The 22,825-nt window shown below is 44.8% G+C and overlaps 1 protein-coding gene across 1 annotated transcript in view; it reads left to right on the top strand.

The window, feature by feature from the left end:
• The window catches only part of RFX4 (regulatory factor X4), a 177,776-nt gene extending 155,937 nt beyond the window's left edge, over positions 1–21,839 (top strand). Inside the window, 3 exon segments of the mRNA XM_033952801.1 lie at positions 5,448–5,607; positions 11,922–12,057; positions 20,406–21,839. Coding sequence (XP_033808692.1) covers positions 5,448–5,607; positions 11,922–12,057; positions 20,406–20,678 — 569 coding nt within the window. The 3' untranslated portion in view covers positions 20,679–21,839.
• The last annotated feature ends 986 nt before the right edge of the window (positions 21,840–22,825 follow it).

Raw genomic sequence — 22,825 nt, 5'->3', positions numbered from 1 at the left:
CTCCATTTCACACACCTATTATTGCCTTTATCAGGGGGTGTAAACTGAACAAGAAATGTGCATCACAAAATGACCAGCAAAGCAGAATCTACTGACCAGAACAAATGATACTCACTTTCTTAGCGTTGCCCGCATGATGTACAACATGGCTGCCATTACATCAGATGCCAGTGCTTAAGTAGCAGTGATGATGTCACAATATGCAAATCATGCCAAAGGCTCCCTGCTACTATTTAAAGGGAACCCACACTGCATTCACAAAATTTAAAGAAAAATAACACTGTAAATCACAGATGGCAAAGGGCTGCAATCCAGTCGGGTTTTCAGGATTCCCCCAATGAATATGAATGAGATCTATTAGCATACAATGAAAGGGGGGGAGGTTTAATTTTCTAATCCTCAACATCTGTGAGAATGGGAGACTATTTTTAAGATGTTTTAAAGATATTTTTAAGACTATTTTTAAGATGTTTAGGATGGCAACTGTGCTATGATAAGAAAGGATTCCTATCTGTGGGTTTTGTAAATGTCTTCGTAAAAAGTCTTCCATGACCTTGATGGACTTCAGTGGCCAAAGAATTCATTTTGAAAAAGGAGATATTTTTATTAAATTGAATATGTTGATCAAACATTTTCAAATTCTCCCACTGTCCCAGACTAAAACATAAATATATCCTCAGTATACCAGCACCATCTGTGGATTCTTAACTGGAAAGGCAAACTTTAAATTCATTCCTCTTCAAACTCAGTCATATACAGGTTTGCCATAGATGGCATGAAAGTTGCACCCATGGCCACTCCATTCACTTGCAAAAACAATGCGCATGCATGTGACATCATCACATTAACGTCTGTGCATGTACATGCGCAGAGGCCCTCCAGACACAGCCACAAGCTCAGGGATTTCCAAAACCTGGTCAAACTGCCGGGTTTTGGAAATCCCTCTAGGCACCCAGACAGTTCTTTAAAAAGAGGACATGTCCAGGTTTTCACAGACATCTGTTAACCCTACGTAAATAGCAAAACATAAGAACATAAGCATTGCCTCTGCCGGGTCAGACCAGGGTCCATCGTGCCTGGCAGACCGCTCCCGCGGCGGCCCTCCAGGTCCATAACCTGAAAGTGTTCCCTACCCAACCTAAAATGTCCATACCCTATTCGCTCAATGTCCTGTAAGGTAAACCTCTGTCTGTACCCTGTTATCCCCTTCGCTTCCAGGAAGTCATCCAGTCCCTTTTTGAACCCCAGAATTGTACTCTGTCTTATCACCTCTCCGGGAAGCGTGTTCCAGGTGTCTACCACCCGCTGAGTGAAGAAGAACTTCCTTGCATTCGTTATGAATCTGTCTCCTCTCAGGTTTTCTGAATGACCTCTTGTTTTAGTTGTCCCTGCTAGTCTAAAGAATCTGCCCCTCTCCACCTTCTCTATGCCCTTCATGATTTTATAAGTCTGTATCATGTCCCCTCTCAGTCTCCGCTTTTCCAGGATAAAGAGCCCCAGCCTGTCTAACCGTTCGGCATATGAAAGGTTCTCCATACCCTTTATCATCCTCGTTGCTCTCCTCTGGACCCTCTCAAGTATTGCCATGTCCTTCTTGAGGTATGGCGACCAGTATTGGACGCAGTATTCCAGATGTGGGCGCACCATCGCTCGATACAGTGGCAGGATAACTTCCTTCGTTCTGGTAGTGATACCTTTTTTGATAGTGCCCAACATTCTGCTCGCTTTTTTTGAGGCCGCTGCACATTGCGCCGCTGGCTTCATTGTGTTACCAAGCAACACTGCCCCTCAGGCCCAATGGAACACACATACTCAACATTCTACAAAGTCTTAAGTTCTTTCCTAAACAAACTCCCACTCTGAATATATTATCAACAGGAGGTCCTTCTGAAGGAACATAAGAGCAGGAAGAAGGTTGAATGAAGGTTGGAAGAAGGTTGAATGGAGACTGCACCTCATGAAACATAGAAATGGAAAAGCTGAAGTTTGGCTTAGGTGCCATCGCATTGAATAGGGAGATAAGGCTGATAGCAGAAACTGTACGGAACCCTGGGGGTTTATAGACTAGTCAGATATCTGTGATGCAGTCAGAAATGTATATGCTAAGCTCGAATCTAAGATTTTTTTGTAGTGAGTAGTATATTAGAGACATTTGGAGGACAAATATGGAGGAAGTGGATTCTTAGCCATTTAACAGGCCTATATCCCAAGTGGAAGATGAAATGACTATTAAGCACTTAGCAGCTGGGGAGGATGTGTGCAGGATGACCTATCACTTAACTCTGGGGGTGCCAGTGTGGGTTTGTGCACCCTTAAGCCGTTCTAGAATTTGCGCTAACCGTCTTCCTTAGTGGCACATGAGATGAGATACCAATTTGTAGAATTGCCACCTAGATTTGTGATTTTTATTTTGAGTTATGATATAATTTGACTTTTAGACTTATGTTTGGTAAACATTTTTTTTAATATTGTATATTGTTAATTTTGTAACCCACTTTAATACTTTGCTATGCTAAGCTAAGCAGTATATAAAGTCAATAAATTAAATTAAATCAAGATCCAGCCTATAATAAGTATTGGCATTACAACAAGGTTATATTAAAAAATTTAATAAAATATGGGGACCATTGACAAATTATTCTACTGATCAGATATAATAACACATGTATAGAACATATAGAAGGGGTAGGGAGGGAAAACTATTGTAATATTAATATGATATAAAATTCTGATAAAGGGTTTATTTAATTCACATTGTAAGAACATTTAATAATAATTTCAAGTGTTTTTTCATAATTGAATGTATTACATGTATTTCACTTGATGTAAGAATTTAAAAAAAGAATAAAAAATATTTATTAAAAAAAAAAAGATCCAGCCTACAAAATGTCCCTTTAACCAAACTCTAATATGGTCAGACCAAAAAGCCAGAAAGTGTGGCCCGAGTCTATATTTGACGCGCTGATCGGCGAACTTAGCTTGCAATGCTATTGTTTGTAAGACAGAAAGGTACAACAGGACTTTATACTGAGTTTCATGGAAGGAAACATTTTCTGAGACTCAATTATCCCTTTTACTGTTAGTTCAATTCATTTAGGGGGTATCTCCATATTCAGCTCTTGTTCTCTCTTGGCGGCCAAACTCTCTAAGCCAGGGGTGTCCAACCTGCAGCCCCGTGAAGTCATTTGTGCGGCCCCGGTTGAGGGCGATGCGGTGTTTTCCTTTGCTGCCCCCCGGGTGTTTACCGGTCTTGCCGGCTCCCTCCTCCTCTGTCTTGCTGCAGCGTTTGCGCCTTTGTGCGGCCCCAGAAACATTTCTTTTCGGCCAATGCGGCCCAGGGAAGCCAAAAGTTTGGACACCCCTGCTCTAAGCTATACAGAGATTATATAGGAGATGTTGACACTTTCCCTTCAGCTTCCAAAAATGAGCTCCCCCTGTAAAACTTCTAAATTCAGTACATGGCACCCCAAATTAGGAACCCCGCGCCAGGCATCCTTAATGGAACAGCACTCAGCATGATTCCCATGTCCAGTTTTGGGCACGAGGACTTCTGCCTGCTGAAACCTGGTATGAATCCTGGTGCTAGCTGAGCCCTCAAGCCTGGAATTCTAAACACTGCGCCTACAATTTTGGAATGCTCTTGAACTGACCCTGGCTCTCTCATGACCTCGTCCCCTTTTGGGTTATGCATGAGACACTTTGAGCCCCCCAGCATCATAGAATAGTGTGTAGGCAGGTGCACGCCTAGGTCCAAAATTCTGCCAACTAAGAACAATAATTGATTGTTAACGGTTCATTAGCTAATTGGTTTACTCACAGATCTCAGGATTGTGTCCAAATTTGAGCAAGCTTTTCAGAATCCAGGGGATTATGTCGAAACTGTAGAAAGTCAAATAACTTTTCAGGGGAGGACAGATTACTGCCTCTAATCATGAAAACCCTGGTGTATCCCTTTATACTATGTCTGATGAAGTTTGGATGCTTCTTGTTCCATTTTTAAAAGGACAGCTTGCTGCATCCTTAGGACAAAATCGTGATTACTCCTAATAGGTAACAAGATGGAGACTTGCAGATTGCACTGGGTTTTAAGGACTAGCCACTTGCAAATGATTAACCTGTTTTCTAACACAGCTGTGTATTGGAAGGAACCATTGACTCAGTTTTTGATGCGACACATAAGAAAGCCAGATAATAATAATAATAATTTTATTTCTTATATACCGCTATACCCTAAGTTCGAAGCGGTTTACAATGAGGGTCGTGTCGAGATAGAGTACAGTGTTAACAGCAGGAGACATATGTTTACAACAAGATACATATGTTTGAACAAGATATGAGCTAAGTATTGGAACCAGGAATTTGAGATACATAAGCTTTGGAACATGATATGGGAACACCAGACCCACCTACCCACTTCATCAGTGTTTCTAGCAGCAAATGAGGTTCTTGCCCTTATCACAATAATCTACACCCTGCCATATCCATTACAAGTAGAAATAGCTGTCAACAGCACCATTTAGAACCACTTAAATAAGATAATCCCCGCAGTGAGAATAGTAATATTTACCAAGTTTGAATTAGGGACTGCAATTCCCCATGAGAGTAGTTTTGCCCAAGTCACATGGTATTCTAAATCCTAGATCACTAGATTTCAGTAGGGGAAAATGTGATTCCTTTCATATAAATATTAAAAAATAAACAAATATATACTTCATGTACATTTCTAGGACGTGTGCATGAAAATGAAATACACTCATATCTCCATTATACGTTCAAAGGTTATCTTTATTTAATATACTGCAAATAAAATACTAACTGTTTACGGAATTAAAATACTATGGGGTTAGAGGAGGAAAATCAGAGGAGATAACAAGGTTATAATAATCAAATATAAAAAAAGAAAAAGGAGGGGAAAGAGGGACAAGGTATATATTAAACCCTGAAAACCAAAAAGAGTGGGGGAGGTACCAAAGAAATACCAGACAATCAGTGAAATACCATTCCTGTGGTGCAAACAGGGACACGGGGGGGGTTAAACCCCCTCCTCTCCCTCCCCCCCCGAGAAAGCCCAAAGAGTAATCAGTCAGGTGGTCCAAATACCTTCTTAAAGTAATACGTTCTCAAGACCACCTTGAAATTCTTAAACAAAAGTTCAATCTGACGTTCCAGGGGCAACGAATTCCACTGAGTGGGGGGATAACAGAGAAGCATGTAGTCCTAACAGGATGGGAATGTTTTTCAAAATGTGTTGTGAAAACTTAAAAAAATGAGAGGAATACAGGGTGCATGCTGGATCTGAAAAGAAATTGTGGGAGTCCAGAATGGAAAAGTTGATGTGTTTGAGATCAAAATGAATACAGTATTGGATGGGAAACCAATGTTCAGATGTCACACTCAGTGTTTTCAAGAGAAAAATCAAATACATTTTTGTTGCTTTGCATGTGTAGGAACAATGCAGTCTTATACGTGGTCCCTGACTTACACTGTGACGACAGCAGCCAGTGGTCCAACAGAGAGTCCGCAGGTACCCTCTGTGAGAAGTTCTCCTATTCCACCATCCTCCGTTGCCCACAGGATCCCTGTCTACCCACACAGAGAAGAGCACGGGTATGTAGAGGCATGTTCTCCTTCATGGCTTCCTTTGGCACATGCTATGACAGTAGATTTGGGAAGAGGTTTAATCCAATGGTTGAAGCCAGGATTATTTCTGAGATCCTTAAGTTCAAACTGATCCGCTGTGAATTTAGGAACTCATTTTATCTTGTCTCAGATTATCTGGCATCTGAATGTATCAGAGAATGATCGGAGATAACTAAATGGAGAAATATGCAAACATTTCAGAAAAAGAAAGTTTGTTAACTAGGTCTACAAACCTAGAAACAGAGAAACACGATGGCAGATAAAGGCCACATGGCCCATCCGCAGCATCCACTATCTCCTCCTCTCCCTATTAGCTAAGGCTCTTAACATTTGCATCTCCTCTTCCTATAGGCTAAGGCTCTTTACACCTGCATTGTGAGGTCATAGAGCTTTATGGTTATAGAAACATGACGGCAGATAAAGGCCACATGGCCCATCTGCAGCATCCACTATCTCCTTCTCTCCCTATTGGCTAAGGCTCTTAACATTTGCATCTCCTCTTCCTATAGGCTAAGGCTCTTTACACCTGTATTGTGAGGTCATAGAGCTTTATGGTTATAGAAACATGACGGCAGATAAAGGCCACATGGCCCATCCGCAGCATCCACTATCTCCTCCTCTCCCTATTGGCTAAGGCTCTTAACATTTGCATCTCCTCTTCCTATAGGCTAAGGCTCTTTACACCTGCATTGTGAGGTCATAGAGCTTTATGGTTATAGAAACATGACGGCAGATAAAGGCCACATGGAACATCCGCAGCATCCACTATCTCCTCCTCTCCCTATTGGCTAAGGCTCTTAACATTTGCATCTCATCTTCCTATAGGCTAAGGCTCTTTACAGCTGCATTGTGATGACATAGAGCTTTAAGGTTATAGAAACATGATAATAATAATAATAACTTTATTCTTCTATACTGCCAAAGTCAGATGACTTCTAGATGGTTCACATCGAAGAGGGCTGGACAATCAGCGAATTACAGAATACAAGAAATGAGGGTACAACTTATTACACAAGAAATAGATAAGAGGAAAATATGGATCTCAAGTATGCAATATGGATCTCAAGTATGCAACCCAGGGAATAAAGCTGGGCAATCAGCGATTTACAGAATGCAAAAAGTGAAGAACAACATGTTACTCATTTACATCTCATCCTAAGGACATCTATTACAAAAGTTAAACTTAAACTATTACATATATGCAGATGATATTTCTATCTTAATTCCCTTAACTAGCATAACAAATGATATTCTAGATCACATCTCTCATATAATGACCGAAATTGAACAATGGACAATCAACTTCAAACTAAAACTAAATACAGAAAAGACGAAAGTCTTTCTGGCAAGCCCAAAGGACAAAATTACCAAAACATCGCTATATCTAAATGGCCACAAATACCCAATTTCTAAAACTATAAAAATACTGGGAATCATACTAGACACACATCTAACCATGGTTGACTACGCAAACATACAGTCAAATCTCGGTTTGCGAGTAACGCGGTTTGCGAGTGTTTTGCAAGACGAGCAAAACACTCCAGCAATTTGTAACTCGCAAACCGAGTGCTGTCTTGCAAAACGAGCAAAATTTACCTGCAGCTTAAGTTGATTTTCCAACCCTGCTGCCCCACGATCTCGGCAACATGCTCAGAATTGAAGCGAGGCATGTTCTGTTCCTCCACCACACCGTTAAACTAAGCCCCGTGCGCGCCCAACCCAAGAGAAGCCAGCAGCGAGCAACAGCCAATCCCGTTCAACCAAGCCCCACACGCGGCCAACCCAAGAGAAGCCAGCAGTGAGCAACAGCCAATCCCATTCAACCAAGCCCCACACGCAGCCAACCCAAGAGAAGCCAGCAGTGAGCAACAGCCAATCCCATTCAACCAAGCCCCACACGCGGCCAACCCAAGAGAAGCCAGCAGTGAGCAACAGCCAATCCCATTCATCCAAGCCCCACACACGGCCAACCCAAGAGAAGCCAGCAGTGAGCAACAGCCAATCCCATTCAACCAAGCCCCACACGCGGCCAACCCAAGAGAAGCCAGCAGTGAGCAACAGCCAATCCCATTCAACCAAGCCCCACACGCGGCCAACCCAAGAGAAGCCAGCAGTGAGCAACAGCCAATCCCATTCAACCAAGCCCCACACGCGGCCAACCCAAGAGAAGCCAGCAGTGAGCAACAGCCAATCCCATTCAACCAAGCCCCACACGCGGCCAACCCAAGAGAAGCCAGCAGTGAGCAACAGCCAATCCCGTTCAACCAAGCCCCACACGCGGCCAACCCAAGAGAAGCCAGCAGCGAGCAACAGCCAATCCTGTTCAACCAAGCCCCACACGCGGCCAACCCAAGAGAAGCCAGCAGCGAGCAACAGCCAATCCTGTTCAACCAAGCCCCACACGCGGCCAACCCAAGAGAAGCCAGCAATGAGCAACAGCCAATCCCAAGTGTTTCACCCGACGCGGGTTGAAAGTGGCACTCAATCAGCTCAGGGATCCGGGAAGGGGGCGCCGGGAAGAAGACTGACTGGGACTGGCTTGTTGTTCCCCTGCCACTGGTGGCGAATGGATCCTGCTCTGAAGGAGAGGGAATGCAGGACTGAAACAGTGTGCGAGAGAATGGCTAATAAAGTAAGTAAACGAGGCGATCTGTGCCGCTCTCACGCCGCTTTATTGTCCTGTCCTAGATCATCAAAGTAACAATCATATACAAAAATCCCGACAGGGATGCTCCCTGTTTCGTTTTACTGGAACAGTATAATTCTAAGCTGGGGGATGAAATTGGACGTACTCAAGATGCACCATTAAAGCAAGAGTGAGGAATGATGTGGAACGAATCAGCTGAGTTTCCATTATCTCCTATGGGGAAAGTTGCTTTGATATTCGAGCGCTTTGGATTACGAGCATGCTTCTGGAACGAATTATGCTCATAAACCAAGGTACCACTGTAGTGGTGAAGAAATGCCTCTGTACACTGTGGAAACTAAGGACCATTAAAAAATACTTTGACACTACATCCTTTAGATCACAGTTCATCAACCGCCGGTCCGCAAAAAAATCTTGCCGGTCCGCAAATGATTCGGGTCCCCGCCGCAACAAAAGGTGCCGGCGTCAGCTGACTTGCAACTTCCTGTTGCCATCGCTGTGCCAGGACTCCTGCCTTCGCTGGGACTCCTGCCGCGTATGCTTCCTGCCTTGTCTCCGCACTTCCAGACCAGCAGCGGCAGCTCTGTGTGCTTTTAACTTTGGCACAGAGCTGCCCCTAAGCCAGGGGTGTCCAATGTCGGTCCTCGAGGGCCGCAGTCCAGTCGGGTTTTCAGGATTTCCCCAATGAATATGCATTGAAAGCAGTGCATGCACATAGATCTCATGCATATTCATTGGGGAAATCCTGAAAACCCGACTGGACTGCGGCCCTCGAGGACCGACATTGGACACCCCTGCCCTAAGCAGTAGTTTAGCGTGGTTTCATGAGGCAGCCTCGGGGCCTTTGCTAGGCCGGCCCACTTCAATGATGCGATGTGGGCCGGCCTAGCAAAGGCCCCGAGGCTGCCTCATGAAACCATGCTAAACTACTGCTTAGGGGCAGCTCTATGCCGAAGTTAAAAGCAGCAGAGCTGCCGCTTGCCTAAAGACTCTTGGGCCACTGAAGGAGGGCAAAGAGCAGCTATCCTGGAGGTTTCCCTTCCTCTCACCTTTGCAGGTCCCTTTTTTCCACCTTTTTTTTTCTTCAAACGGCAACGGGCCCCAGCATCGACATCAAGTAAGTTCCACTGTTCCTTGCAAGCGGTTCTGCTCGGCCAAAGTTTCCCCTCTGACATGAGCCACCCTCAGGGGAAAGAAAGTGACCCGCAAAGGTGAGGGGAAGGGGGGCAGATGATGGAAGTTGGGGTAGGGAGAGAGAAAGGGCAGATGATGGAATGGAGGAGATGAGAGAGAGAAGGGGACAGATGATGGAAGTGAGAAGAAGGGAGAGAGAGCAGAAGGCAGATGGATGTCAGTTGAGAGGGGATGCTGAATGGAAGTGGGGAAAGAACACATACTGGATGGAAGGAGGATATAAATAAAGGGGGAAGAAAATAGTAAGATAATGGAGGGGTGAGGGAAAGGGTTGACAAGCTGTGGGTAGACACAATGAAAAGAGGGAAACAGGACTAAATAGTAAGAAAGAATTTAATTTAGATGGAGGCAGAAAATAGAGAAGGAAGACCAGAGAAGAAAAGGGAAGAGAGAGCAGAGAACGATATCAGATCTGAGTGGAGGAAATGAGAAGAGAGAGATGCTAAAAACCACAGGGGGGAGGGAAGGACAGAGATGCCAGACCATGAGGGGAACAGAAGGAAGATTATGGATGCCAGACCAAATGGGGGGGGGGGGCAGGAGGAGAGATGGCAAGGAAAGACAGACAGTGAATGGAAGGGGCAGATGCTGGACTGAAGAGACAGAGAAGGTTATCATGCCGCTATACCGGACCATGGTATTCCCTCACCTGGAGTACTGCATCCAGCACTGGTCACCGTACATGAAGAAGGACACGGTACTACTTGAAAGGGTCCAGAGAAGAGCGACTAAGATGGTTAAGGGGTTGGAGGAGCTGCCGTACAGCGAAAGATTAGAGAAACTGTGCCTCTTCTCCCTCGAACAGAGGAGATTAAGAGGGGACATGATCGAAACATTCAAGATACTGAAGGGAAAAGACTTAGTAGAGAAAGACACTATTCACCCTCTCCAAGGTAGGGAAAATGAGAGGGCACTCTCTAAAGTTGAAAGGGGATAGATTCCGTACAAACATAAGGAGTTCTTCTGCACCCAGAGAGTGGTAGAAAGCTGGAACGCTCTTCCAGAGGCTGTTATAGGGGAAAACACCCTCCAAGGATTCAAGACAAAGTTAGACAAGTTCCTGCTGAACAAGAACGTGTGCTGGTAGGACTAGTCTCAGTTAGAGTGCTGGTCTTAGACCAGAGGGCCGCTGCATGAGCGGACTGCTGGCATGATGGACCACTGGTCTGACCCAGCAGTGGCAATTCTTATGTTCTTATGTTCTTAGGGCAGATGCTGGATGGAAGAGAGTGAAAAGGCAATGAAAGCAGAAACCAGAGACGACAAAAGGTAGAAAAAAATAATTTTATTTCTATCTTGTGATTCAAATATATCAGATTTGAAATATGTATCTTGCTAGACATAACTGGGGAGTGCAAAGCCCAGGCAGTGCTTCTTTAGCTTCCAGCTGGCTTAGGGCTCTCTGTGACCAGGGGGCAGTTGCTCTAGTTCCATTCCCCTAACACCATTCCTGTCATATGTGACTGTGGTATTCTGTTTCATGATATTTGTGTAGCATTCTGTAATAATTTGGCTTATTCAGTTTTCTTGATAGTAGAGGGGATATATGTGAAGGGACGGGAGACAGGGGTTTTGTTGATCTTTGCCCTGTATTATTTGTATTTATAAAATGACAATTGTATAGAATATTGTTTCTTTTTATACTTTAATAAAATATGTTCAATATAAAATCATAACTATTTGAGGCTTGTGCGGATGGGATCAGATGGTTTGTGGGACCGAGTTCGCGGGAACGGGGCGGCGATGGTTTTTAAAAAAAATTTCAGTCTTAGTAGTTTGCCGGTCCACGAAATAATTATGTTATTTCCGCCGGTCCATAGGTGTAAGAAGGTTGAAGAACACTGCACTGGGGCACTAAGGACACAGGAAGGGGCACTAAGGACATAGGAAGGAGGCACTGGGGGCACTAAGGACATAGGAAGGAAGGAGGAAGGGAATAGAAAGGGACAATCGTTGGGCCTGAGTGCAGAAATAAAGAAATTAAAGAAAGGATGCACAGTCAGAAGGAAATGCAACCAGAGACTCATGAAATCACCAGACAGCAAAGGTAGGAAAAATGATTTTATTTTCAATTTAGTGATCAAAATGTGTCAGTTTTGAGAATTTATATCTGCTTTCTATATTTTGCACTATATTTGTCTATTTTTCTATAGTTACTGTGGTGACATCTTTGAAACCCCCCAAATATAAATGATAATTAACATTTTCTCTGCGTATAGTGTGCTTTGTATTTTTTAAATTTTATTTTATGGTTACCATTATGAATTAATAAGATATTATGTGTACATGAAAAATGAATGGAAGAAATTGGGGGCGGGACTGACAATTCATAGATGTCCCGTTTTGATGAAAAAAATAAATGGTCACGTTATGTATTACTGTCATTGTACCAGAAGTTGGTCTGATTTTAAGAGTTATCTGAATGTCTCCTGCATTGCAGATACACAGGAAGCTACAGCTACGGAAGCTATGCCAGTCAGCATCACCCGCTGCCATCTCAGTATCCATCCCTGCCCCACGACACAGGGATTTCGGCCCCTCTGCATTACTCCACTTATCACAGGAACACATCACAGGTTTGTGTCCTTTTTACGACTGGCGGGATGTTGCAGGTTTTGTCTTTCGGAAGGACTGTTGTGTGTTAAGAGATTCTGGGGGTCAAGTTGGGCCTGATTCTGTAAACATTGTCATAAGCTAGGCAGCGGTAGACACCCTACCGCTGCCTGACATAATTGTTTTAATTGGCTGCACCTTTAAAAAACAATTAAAAACTCATTAACAAAGTGGGCGGAGATGACCTTAAGCATTGTTAGGCACAATTCTCAAAAGAACTTAGGCCAGGATTCACTAACCTGCCCGATTGGGCCCGATCCTGGCAGACTTGAAAAATTCAGCAAACTCCAACATGCAGATGAGGGCGATTGGAGGAACGCCCCCATCTGCAGGCATGGATCGCGCTATAGCGATCCTCGTGCATGCGCAGACCATTACCGGGACCTCCAAGCTGTTGGAGTTGGGTTTTTTTTTTTTTTTTTGGGGGGGGGGGGGTTCTTCTTCTATTTGAGCGCAGCCAGGGGACCTGAAAAGTGCTGGACCTCAGGGCCGGCATAGATTTTTTAAAATAGGCAATCGAGGAAGTTTTGGGAGCCCGTGGTTTTAACCCACTTAAGCCCGCGGGTTAAAACCATGGGCTTGCAGTGCAAGGAAGGGTGGGAGAATTGGGGCAGGCAGGCAGGGTGTTTGGGTTTGGGGCTGGAAGGCAGGCGTGTTCAGGGCAAGCAGGCAGGCACATTCGGGGCTGCAGGAGGCATTCGGGGCAGCATGAGATCGGGGCTGACAGGGCAGGGAGCAGGCAAGTTGCAAAGGGCTTCAGCGACTGGTCCTCAGAAGTCGCTTTTTTTTGATCGTCCAGCCCAGTTGGTATTGCAGGATTTTGTTTAGTGAATTGCGTCCCTGCCTACTTGACATGCCATTGCCCTCATTTGCATGTGCGGATCGGAGGATGGTTGGAAGACAAGTGAGTGAATCGGGCCAGGGTCGCTAAGGGTTTGCAAACCGATCGGTTTGCTTTGTGAATCTAGCCCTTGGGCATCTGCAATGTAGGCCAATAAAACTCTGGCCTACATTACCGGCAGCTAAGTTTTGTAATAGGCATCGTTAGCTATGATTCATTAAACAGTGCCTAAGCGTGATTGACATGCGGCCGGCACCTTTTTTGTAGACGACTGCTGATTTAGGCGCCAGGTTCTATAACAAGTACCCTAGTTAGGCACTGCTAGGTGTCGTAATTGAGACTGCCTAGCGATGCCTAACTAAAATCTGCGCTTAACCTAAATTAAATCACTTAGTTTCAATGGTGTGATTGACCATGCCATTTGACGTTAATTAAAAAATTAAAATGAAAAGTTAGGTACGGAATTCCACATGGTGCCTAGCAACGCCTATCGAAACCTACCTGGAAAGTGGGTGTGGTTAGGGGACAGAGAATAGGTGTGGTTGAATTAGGCACCGGTAAATTAGGCCTTGTAAACCCTGGCCTAATATACTGGTGCCTACCTCCAGGATGCCTAGCAATGTGGTTGATTGACAGCCAACAATTTAGATGCCGCTAGGCGCAGTTTATAGAATCTGGCCTTTGAGGTTAGAGATTGTGGTCTGAGGTGAGTTGTTGAAGGGCAAGTGGTTTCAGTAGTCTTTACGGCTCAGCTGATGGTGGATTCCCCTGCCAGGATCAGCTGAATTGGCAGGGTGAAAAAAATTTGATCTCTCCCTCTCATACCCACCAATCGCCTATACCCTTCCTCCCCCACCCCCCACCCCACCCCCCGACATCTCCCAACAACCCCCGGATGACAAATCGTCAGAAGGGAATTCCATTCCCTCCTGCCTACAGGGCAGCGTGCTCAGAATGATGGGCCTTCCCCCTCCCAATGCATCTTGGTATGCAGAAGGAGGGGCTTAATGCCCTAATTGACTCATACACCTAAGGCCTCTCGCCTTGGGAAGATCCTTAGGCGTCTGAACCAGTCAGGGCCTTAAGCCCATCCCCGTGCATCACAAGATGCACCAAGGAGGGGAAGGCCTGCTATTTTGGATTGATGGGCCCTGGAGCTGCAGGGACCAAACCTCTCTCCTGCTCTCTTCAGACAAAGATACTGGGGGGGAGGGGGATGGGGGAGGTTCAGGGAAGCATCCGGTGGCAGGAGGGAGTGGACATCCCTCCTGCCTTTTTCTGGGAGGGAATGGTTTTGGCGGGAAGGGGGAGTGGAGGGCCCTGTTGGCAGGAGGGAGTGGGCATCCTTCCTGCCGTTTTTGCTCCCGCAGGGAGGGTCAGCCCCCAGTGCCAGTTCATCAGAGGATGTCGGGGAGGACCGTCATTGCCGGGGGGGGGGGGGGTACTTTTTCTTTTAAATGGGACAGATATAGTGTGTGTGTAACACACACACACAGCATCTGTGCCCACTAAAAAAAAAAGGTTTGACATGTTATAAATATTTTTGTCTTGGTGGGACTGGTCTTGACCAATTACTTTTTTTCTGTGCATCGGGAATCCATGTTAGAGCATCAATTGCTCTGCTAGTTTACAAGGCATTTCAATATTAATGAGCTTATTTGCATGGTCGGACTGGAGAATGAGTGTCGCTCCAAATAACTTAAAACCCAATAATCTAAAAACTATCTACAAAGGGTGTATAGCAGGGATCTCAAAGTCCCTCCTTGAGGGCCGCAATCCAGTCGGGTTTTCAGGATTTCCCCAATAAATATGCATTGAAAGCAGCGCATGCACATAGATCTCATGCATATTCATTGGTGAAATCCTGAACACCCGACTGGATTGCGGCCCTCAAGGAGGGACTTTGAGACCCCGGCGTATACAGTCCCATACAATCAAAATGAAAAACGTCCAAGTCATAAGCCCTCCAATATGCTCCCTTGAGATTTAGACGAACAACATAGAAATCCATCTAGAAAACAGGTTTAGAAAATAAACCTTTGGGGAGAAAAACGTCCCATCTGCCCATTTATGCCACTTTTTGGACATTTTTCTCTTTTGAAAATGAGCCCCATAATCGTTAGTTAATTCTGGCCCTAGCTGAAACCGGCAGCACAATGCGCAGCGGCCTCAAAAAAGGCGAACAGAATGTTGGGCATTATCAAAAAAGGTATCACTACCAGAACCAAGGAAGTTATCCTCCCGCTGTACAGGGCAATGGTGCGACCGCATCTGGAGTACTGCGTCCAGTACTGGTCGCCGTACCTAAAGAAAGATATGGCGATACTCGAGAGGGTCCAGAGAAGAGCGACAAAAATGATAAAGGGCATGGAAAACCTCTCGTATGCTGAGAGGCTGGAGAAGTTGGGGCTCTTTTCCCTGGAAAAGAGGAGACTTAGAGGGGACATGATAGAAACTTATAAGATCATGAAGGGTATAGTGAAGGTAGAGAGAGACAGATTCTTCAGACTGGCGGGGGCAACAAGAACGAGAGGACACTCAAAAAAATTGAAGGGAGATAGGTTCTGAACAAATGCTAGGAAGTTCTTCTTTACCCAGAGGGTGGTGGACACCTGGAATGCGCTTCCAGAGGGGGTGGTTGAGCAGAGTACGGTTTTGGGTTTCAAAAAGGGATTGGACGAATTCCTGAGGGGTAAGGGAATCCAGGGGTACAATTAGAGGGTTACTATACAAGACAAAATGCTCTTGAGTAATAGATCACTACAGGTCATTGACCTGGGGGGCCGCCGCGGGAGCGGACTGCTGGGCATGATGGACCTATGGTCTGACTCGGCAGAGGCCATGCTTATGTGCTTATGCTTATGTGCTTGGCACAGCTGCCTTATGAACAGAATATAACCAGACCTTTCCAAGTCTTCCGTGCCCTGCTTACCTCTAAGATCACCCTCTACCAGTCCTAATCCAACAAGATCCCCCTCCCCCACCACTGTCCTCCGTCCTATTGTCACCACTTTGTCAATCTGATTCTTTCCACACTGGCACATGTGAAACATTAAGTAGCCAGGACAGCTAGAAGGACTTAAGAAATACAATTTATTGGGATGAAAATTGTACAGAAAAGAACTGATTTGATATTTTGAAGAATCTAATTAGCGGTGCTGGTTTAACCTTTTGTCCTTTCCTAAATTAAGAGTAAGAACGCACTGAAAGGGGGTCAGTGTTCCAATGTCCCGTTTTAGTTGCTGACCTTGTGCATGGCCATTTCCTGTCTCTGCCTGCCAACAAGCACATCCTTTATGCGGGGCCAGGATCTGCCAAGTCCGCCATCTTCATGAAGCCGGATGCAAAGTGTGAAAGGTGACTCATGCCGAAGGGGCAAGCAGGCCACAGATGGCCGAGTCTAGACACTCCCTGAGTCCTGAATAGACGGTTCATTGCTGAAGTGAATAGCCAGGCTGACTCTAGCAGGTCCTTTCAGATCCAGGCCTATCGGAAAGAAGAAGTCGTGAACCTTGTTGCAATTAATTGGCCTGCCATGGCAAGATTTTCCATACTGGCTTAAACAACGCAGTGTGCCTCTGAAAGTTCCATATTTATGGCTTCAATTGGTATCAGGCATTTATTCATTATATACACATATTACACATTTGTAGACACAGCTGTGGCTTATGAGTCTGGCCTTACAAAAAAGCATCTAATGTTACTGTCCTCTACGTCCCCATATCCCATTCGAGCATCTGGGGCCGGAGTTTTAAAGTTACTGAGATACTACTGGGTCTTTTCAAGTTCAGCTTCCCAATGCTTCATTCCCTTGTTTATTCTCTGGCTTGATCTCTCTCAGGCCACTATTCAACAGATATCTGTTTAAAGATAACCAGATAATGTTTTGAAAGGACATATTCAGGGCTCGATGCTCAAAACTAACACCAGTGCCTGGATTTGCACGCATTTTATACAGAACCAATTGCTCAGACGGCTCAAGCACCAGTGCTAATGTGTGCACCAAAGATGCATTCAAATATATTTAAATGGATGCTAATGAGGTCAGTCACTATTCCTTCCTAATGCACAGACGGGCAACACTGCAATGCCCAGAAGCAAATGATGGTCGAAAACTTACCATATGCCTCAGGGGCAGCATATAGGGTTTGGGGGAGAGGATTTCTTGTCAATTCCTAATCGAATCGAATCTTTATGTTCTATACCGAATCTACTCCCTAAGGAGCTCGATTCGGTTTACAGTTCGATAAAAAATGAAACATAACAAGTCAAAACTGTGGGATAAAAACAGAGATTGGTTAGATTAGATGGATGGAAAAAGTTAGAAAAAAGTATGTTGAATTGCTTAAAATTACTATACGACAGCTAAAATCAGATTAACTCTTGTGAAAACAACCAGGTTTTGAAACTTTTTCGAAATTGAGTCTTAGAGAATCTGGAAGTCCATTCCAAATTCTCACCAATTTAAAAGTATAAGATTTACTAACTTCCCAGTGCTTTTAATACCTTTCAGAGCTGGTTAAATTTTAACTGAACAGTGAATGAGTCTGGTTAAAATGTAGCTGGTCTGCAGGCTGCAGAATTTAAAGGGCACAGAATATCTGATTAACTTTCACTGTAGTTCTGCCTAGTTTTACTGATCTAAAGGAGAAAGGGAGAAGTTAATTTGAATGGATATACAAGCAGAGCAAGCACAGACGTCAGACAACCAACTGTATCTTTAAGAAAGGCCAGTGGACCAAGCAGAAGGAAGGGTCTCTTCTTGGCCATAGGGGTACACCCAAAAGGACAATCCTGGCCTCTTGGGAGACCCCAGGCTGTTTGATTCTTTTCTTAAGGTACTGTTTTCTGTTTATACATAATCAAGTTTATTAAAAAGTTTTATATTGCTCAATCAGACTTCTGAGCAGTGTAAATGGTAAAACGCTAGGGGAAAGTTAAGGGTGCTAACTCCCAAACTGAAAAGGCCTATGGATGGGCATGTGCCACCCAAATTGCCTCTTTCTGCGTTCAAAGAGTCATCCACTTCTGCAGCCTCTTTAAGTGTGGGTGGTCATTCCACTCCAATCTCTCCTAAAACTCCATTTTTACCTAGGGAGTCATCTTTCCAAGTTGGTGTTGCTTCAAAAGGCGTGATGTCTACTGATACTATGATACCTTCTTCCATAGCACCTCAAGCTGTCCAGAGGTGGTCTGTCCTAACTTAACAAGGGTAGAGATTACTTTGAAAGTAGTTAGGACCGAAGAATGTGCAGATATGTACATTTATTTCAGCACATTGACCAGTTTGATGAATTGGAAACAAAAATAGCAAGTATGAACTCGGAACTGTTTCAGACTGCTTCTTTAACTAGGTATTTACAGTCTGCTCCATCAAGGACAATTTGGTTTTACATAGGCAACCAGAATTTCTTGAGAATCTCTTGAGATATTGTAAGGAGGTATTACAGCTTGATATGTTCTTTTCTGACTGTCATTATGTTTCTGTACCTCAAGCTGGAACAGTGGATTGAGACCAAGATGGGTAACCAATAACATAGATTCTTTAGACTTGACAGCTTTCAGGAAGAAATGACTACTTGGGATGCCCTCTGGGCTACTCGATTAACTGAACAGGAATAAAATGAAGATTCTTAGGACATATTTTTGTAGGAAGGATGCTCAGTTTTGTGGTCAACCATTTACATGGCAAAGACCACACAGTTGCATCATAAGGAATATTTAAAATGGAAAGATAGGCTCCCTGATCAACCCTGGTACCCATTTTAAAAATTGGCATTACATTGGCTGCCCTCCAGGTACTACAAGATTCTCTGTCCTGCTTCTCCTCCTTGGACCCTCCGCTGGGCTTCACTTGTTTTGATCTTGTTACCCTTTCTCCCTCTCCTAGTCACCCATTCCAGCTTTCTCATGAGACAAAGGGTAACAGCTGGTTTACTCTGGTGCTTGCTTCTCCTCCATCTTTTCTTTCCATATCCAAAGGCTGTGCTAGCCAGACTCCCTCTCCTCATAAATATATTCAATATTAATGGGGACAAGACAACCCTTAGCCACAGGAGCTCCCTACCCTTCATGACTTGTTCCCTAGGCTTACTGGGATACCTTGCTCTCACCTTGTATCTCAGTCCAATGGAAAATAATTACTGAGTCCTTTAGCAGTAGTATTGTAGCATTACAGCTACGGATCAGGCTTCCATATAAGCTGCATGAGCATATGGTACATATATGGAAACCTGACCCCTACCAATATTATACTGGGCTAAGATACAAAGTGGGAGCCAGTGAACATTGGTCCTGCACCACTAAAGAATACAAACCACCATAAGCTCTGAGAACTGTTTGGGGAGTGGGAATGGGGGACCTGTGGTTGAGGGCTTTTTTGTTTTTTTTAAGAGGGGCAATTATCCTGAGGGAGTCTGCCTCATATCAGGCTCATGCTATAGAGGAGGACAGATGGGAGAGGGGCTGTGTAATTTGGGAGCCTCGGTGGTGGGTAATGCTGCCTGGAATGGGTTTATCTTGCTGGGGTCTTTTTTTATTTTTTTTTTTGCTGCTGTAGGGGTGAGGGTTGTGGGAAGCTGACATCAAGATGAGAGCATGATTGGGAGTTGGAATACTGATGTTGAGGTTTATAGCTGCCCACAGCAGACATTTAGATGTGCCTCAGAGCAGATTTAAATTGCAACATCCAGGTTTTTCTAAGCAGATGTGGCAGAGGCATAGCCAGATCTCAAATTATGGATGGGCTACTGGGCAAACAGGGTGGGCACATGTGGTCTTCACATCCCCACCCCCTCAGGCCAACTAAAAGCATTAAAAATACCTGAGCTGGTGGAGATCCTCAAGCTCCACCAGCTGCAAGGGTCCTCCAGTGGCAAGAACACCTCCCTCTCCCACTTGCTCCAGCTCGCAGCTCAATCTGTGCTCTGCCCCTGCCCCACCCTCACCGCTCATGCTCAATTTTCACACATGTGTGAAACTGAGTGTGTGCAGCAGGGTAGAGGTCAGCGTGATGCCACCACATGAACAGTGCTGCAAGCTAGAGCAAGTGAAGGAGGAGTTCTTGCAGCTGGTGGGGCTTGAGGATCCCCACCAGCCATAACAAGGGCATGAGAAATTGTTGTGGGCCTGAGCCTAAAGTGGGTGGGCCCAGGCTCACCCAGGTCCAACCGTGGCTGTGCCACTGAAAATTGGATCCTCTTTGTCTGGGTCTCTCCATTTACATGAGGGAATCACCTTTAAGACAGTCACTCTTTGGAAAGTGAAATGCTGAAGCAGTAGATTAAGAATGAGAAGCTTTGAAAGAAGACAAGAAGGAATTTGTTCATTCCAATCAATGGAAGTCCCTCTTACAATTTTGATGTTTAGAGAAGGTAGGACTAGCGAGTCCTCATTTTAGAGAGAGAGGCTCAATGCATGTGGCATTATGACTGATTTCTAACCAATTCATTTGGCTTTGTTTCCTTTTAGTACCCTTTCAATAATCAGCCCTCTCGAATGGAGTCATGCTTGATGAACACTGCCCCACGGCTTCATCCTTCCCCCGTGATGCCCCGCTGGCCTGATGTGGCAACAGCAAGCACCTGTTACAGCAGCCCATCCATGCACTCTGCCAGATATGGCAATACCAGTGACGTGTACAGCCCACTGGCAACACGCAGGAACTCAGACTATGATCACATGCAGCACTTTCCTGGTTTCGCCTACATAAATGGAGAGGCCACAACTGGCTGGGCAAAGTAAGGGCTGCTGCTCAGCCGAAAGGGTCTCTCCATCTGCATAAGGTGTGCACTTCCGCAAGGGCTGGACATTTGGGAGAGAACTTGAATGGGACATTTTCTGCTGATGGGAGTGGAATGTTCCAGGAAAGTTCTGCCTTTTTATAGCCTTTTCGGTGATCTGCCAGTCAATTTAAACCAGTTTGATTGTTCCTACAGGTAGTTACAGAGCACCTGTCTCGGCTAGCTAACGTCTCTTACCATCAAATCCCACTTTTATTGGCTCTGCTCTTCTGATCACTGCTAATTAGTGCATCCGTGGACTTTCCAGAAGTGATGGATTCTCGTACGTCCAGTGTGTCATTTGGTTTGCTAAACAGTACAAATGAAAGCAGCTGCTCATAACTTTGCTTCTGAATGATGTTTCCCTTGGAAAAGGTAATCTAGCACCGGACATGAATGCATCTCCTGCTGGGACCTGGGTGTCCATCCTCTGAAGTGGTCTTTTCTCTTAGGGCTGGAGAAGTGGTGCTGGCCCTGTTAGAGGGAACTTTCTCTACGGCACAAAATGATTTTTAATGCTTAAAAAAATAGGTGTTGAGAATTCTATGACACCTTTTTCTTCAAACAGGACACCGATGCACTTCCCAATCTCAGAACTTAAAACACAGTCTTAGGGCCACCTCAACAGTATTCTGATGCAGATAAAGTAAAAAGTAGATCTATATTGTATTTCATAGCCTGAGGCTTAAGAGCCAGCTCTGTGGGTGCTTGAGCTCCTTGACTATGTCCAGGGAGAGGTCATTTCCATTGGGTTTAGCACCCCAATAATTTTTGAAAAGTTGACTCCTTTGGCCTGAAGCAAAAGGACTCCCTTATCCTAGTAAGAACCAATTTTAACTCACAGATTGGTTGAGAATGTAAAGTCTTAACAATCCATCAGTGAACACCAAGTTTCACTGTAGCTATTATCACATCTGTATTACCAGCTATGGAAAGATCAAACTGGCAATTTATCTCTGGCTCTTTATCTCTCCTCAACAAACAGAAGCTGCTAGAACCCTCGTCCTTCCTCCAAGCGTTAACAAATCCTGGTTGTTGAAATCTACTCCTTCACCAATCCAATCAAGCGGCCTCCAAAGTGAAGCTGAGATAAACAGTTCTCTAGGGGCAGGGAAACAACCTATTACATCTGAGTGTAACTCACTTTCAGCTAAATGCAAAGGACAGCATGCTCCTTCCTGCTGATCCAGTGATGGTGAGTTACACAGTGACTCCCGATGACCTCACTCGCTTCCTTTGCCCTGCATATGAGGTCATCGGGTACCATTCAGAGATCTGCAGCAGTGGGACATGAAGAAGGAGGCCTCGTCCTACCCTGCTTCAGTTCTGAAAACCATCAAACTAGTAGGCAGCTGTAGTAGATTGGAGGCGCAGACAGTCACTGTTTTCGAGATGGGGGGTCGGGGTGGGGGGGGGGTTGAACTGCCTTTGTTTCTTAATATTATTGGGGAAAGGGCAGGAGAGCTTCTGGCCCAGAGGGCTCTCATTTTGATTCAAGAGATGATAGGAAGATCAGGGCTCATTACCCTCCTGAAACACAACTTAACTACACCATCTAACACAGAATGCAATACTTCACATGATTTGTACTAGACTGATTTAATATTAACGAACTACTAGCATGAATTTAAATGCAGTTAGGTTTTTTTTGTTAATCCTGGTTAATGCATTTTAACACATTAGTCTATATTAATGCAATCAACACATTTTTTTAACAGTAGCACATAACGTGTATACTTAATAATGCTTCTGTTACTGTTAACCCACTTTCGTAAATAGCCCCTTCAGTGACTTGTCCAACTTTACGCAGAGAATGATAGAAGCAGGATCATAAAATAACTTTCCCAAGCTCTCACAGTGAATCCAGGCTAGGCTGGTGCAAGGGTACTGGGTGCCCTAAACCAGGGGTAGGCAATTCCAGTCCTCGAGAGCCGGAGCCAGGTCAGGTTTTCAGGATATCCACAATGAATATGTATGAGATGGATTTGCATGCACTGCCTCCTTGAGATGCAAATTTATCTCATGCATATTTACTGTGGATGTCCTGAAAACCTGACCTGGCTCCGGTTCTCGAGGACCGGAATTGCCTACCCCTGCCCTAGACAAACC

Source organism: Geotrypetes seraphini, chromosome 7, assembly GCF_902459505.1.
Source record: "Geotrypetes seraphini chromosome 7, aGeoSer1.1, whole genome shotgun sequence".
NCBI classification, from domain to species: Eukaryota; Metazoa; Chordata; class Amphibia; order Gymnophiona; family Dermophiidae; genus Geotrypetes; species Geotrypetes seraphini.
This window is presented reverse-complemented; position numbering and strand designations above follow the sequence as displayed.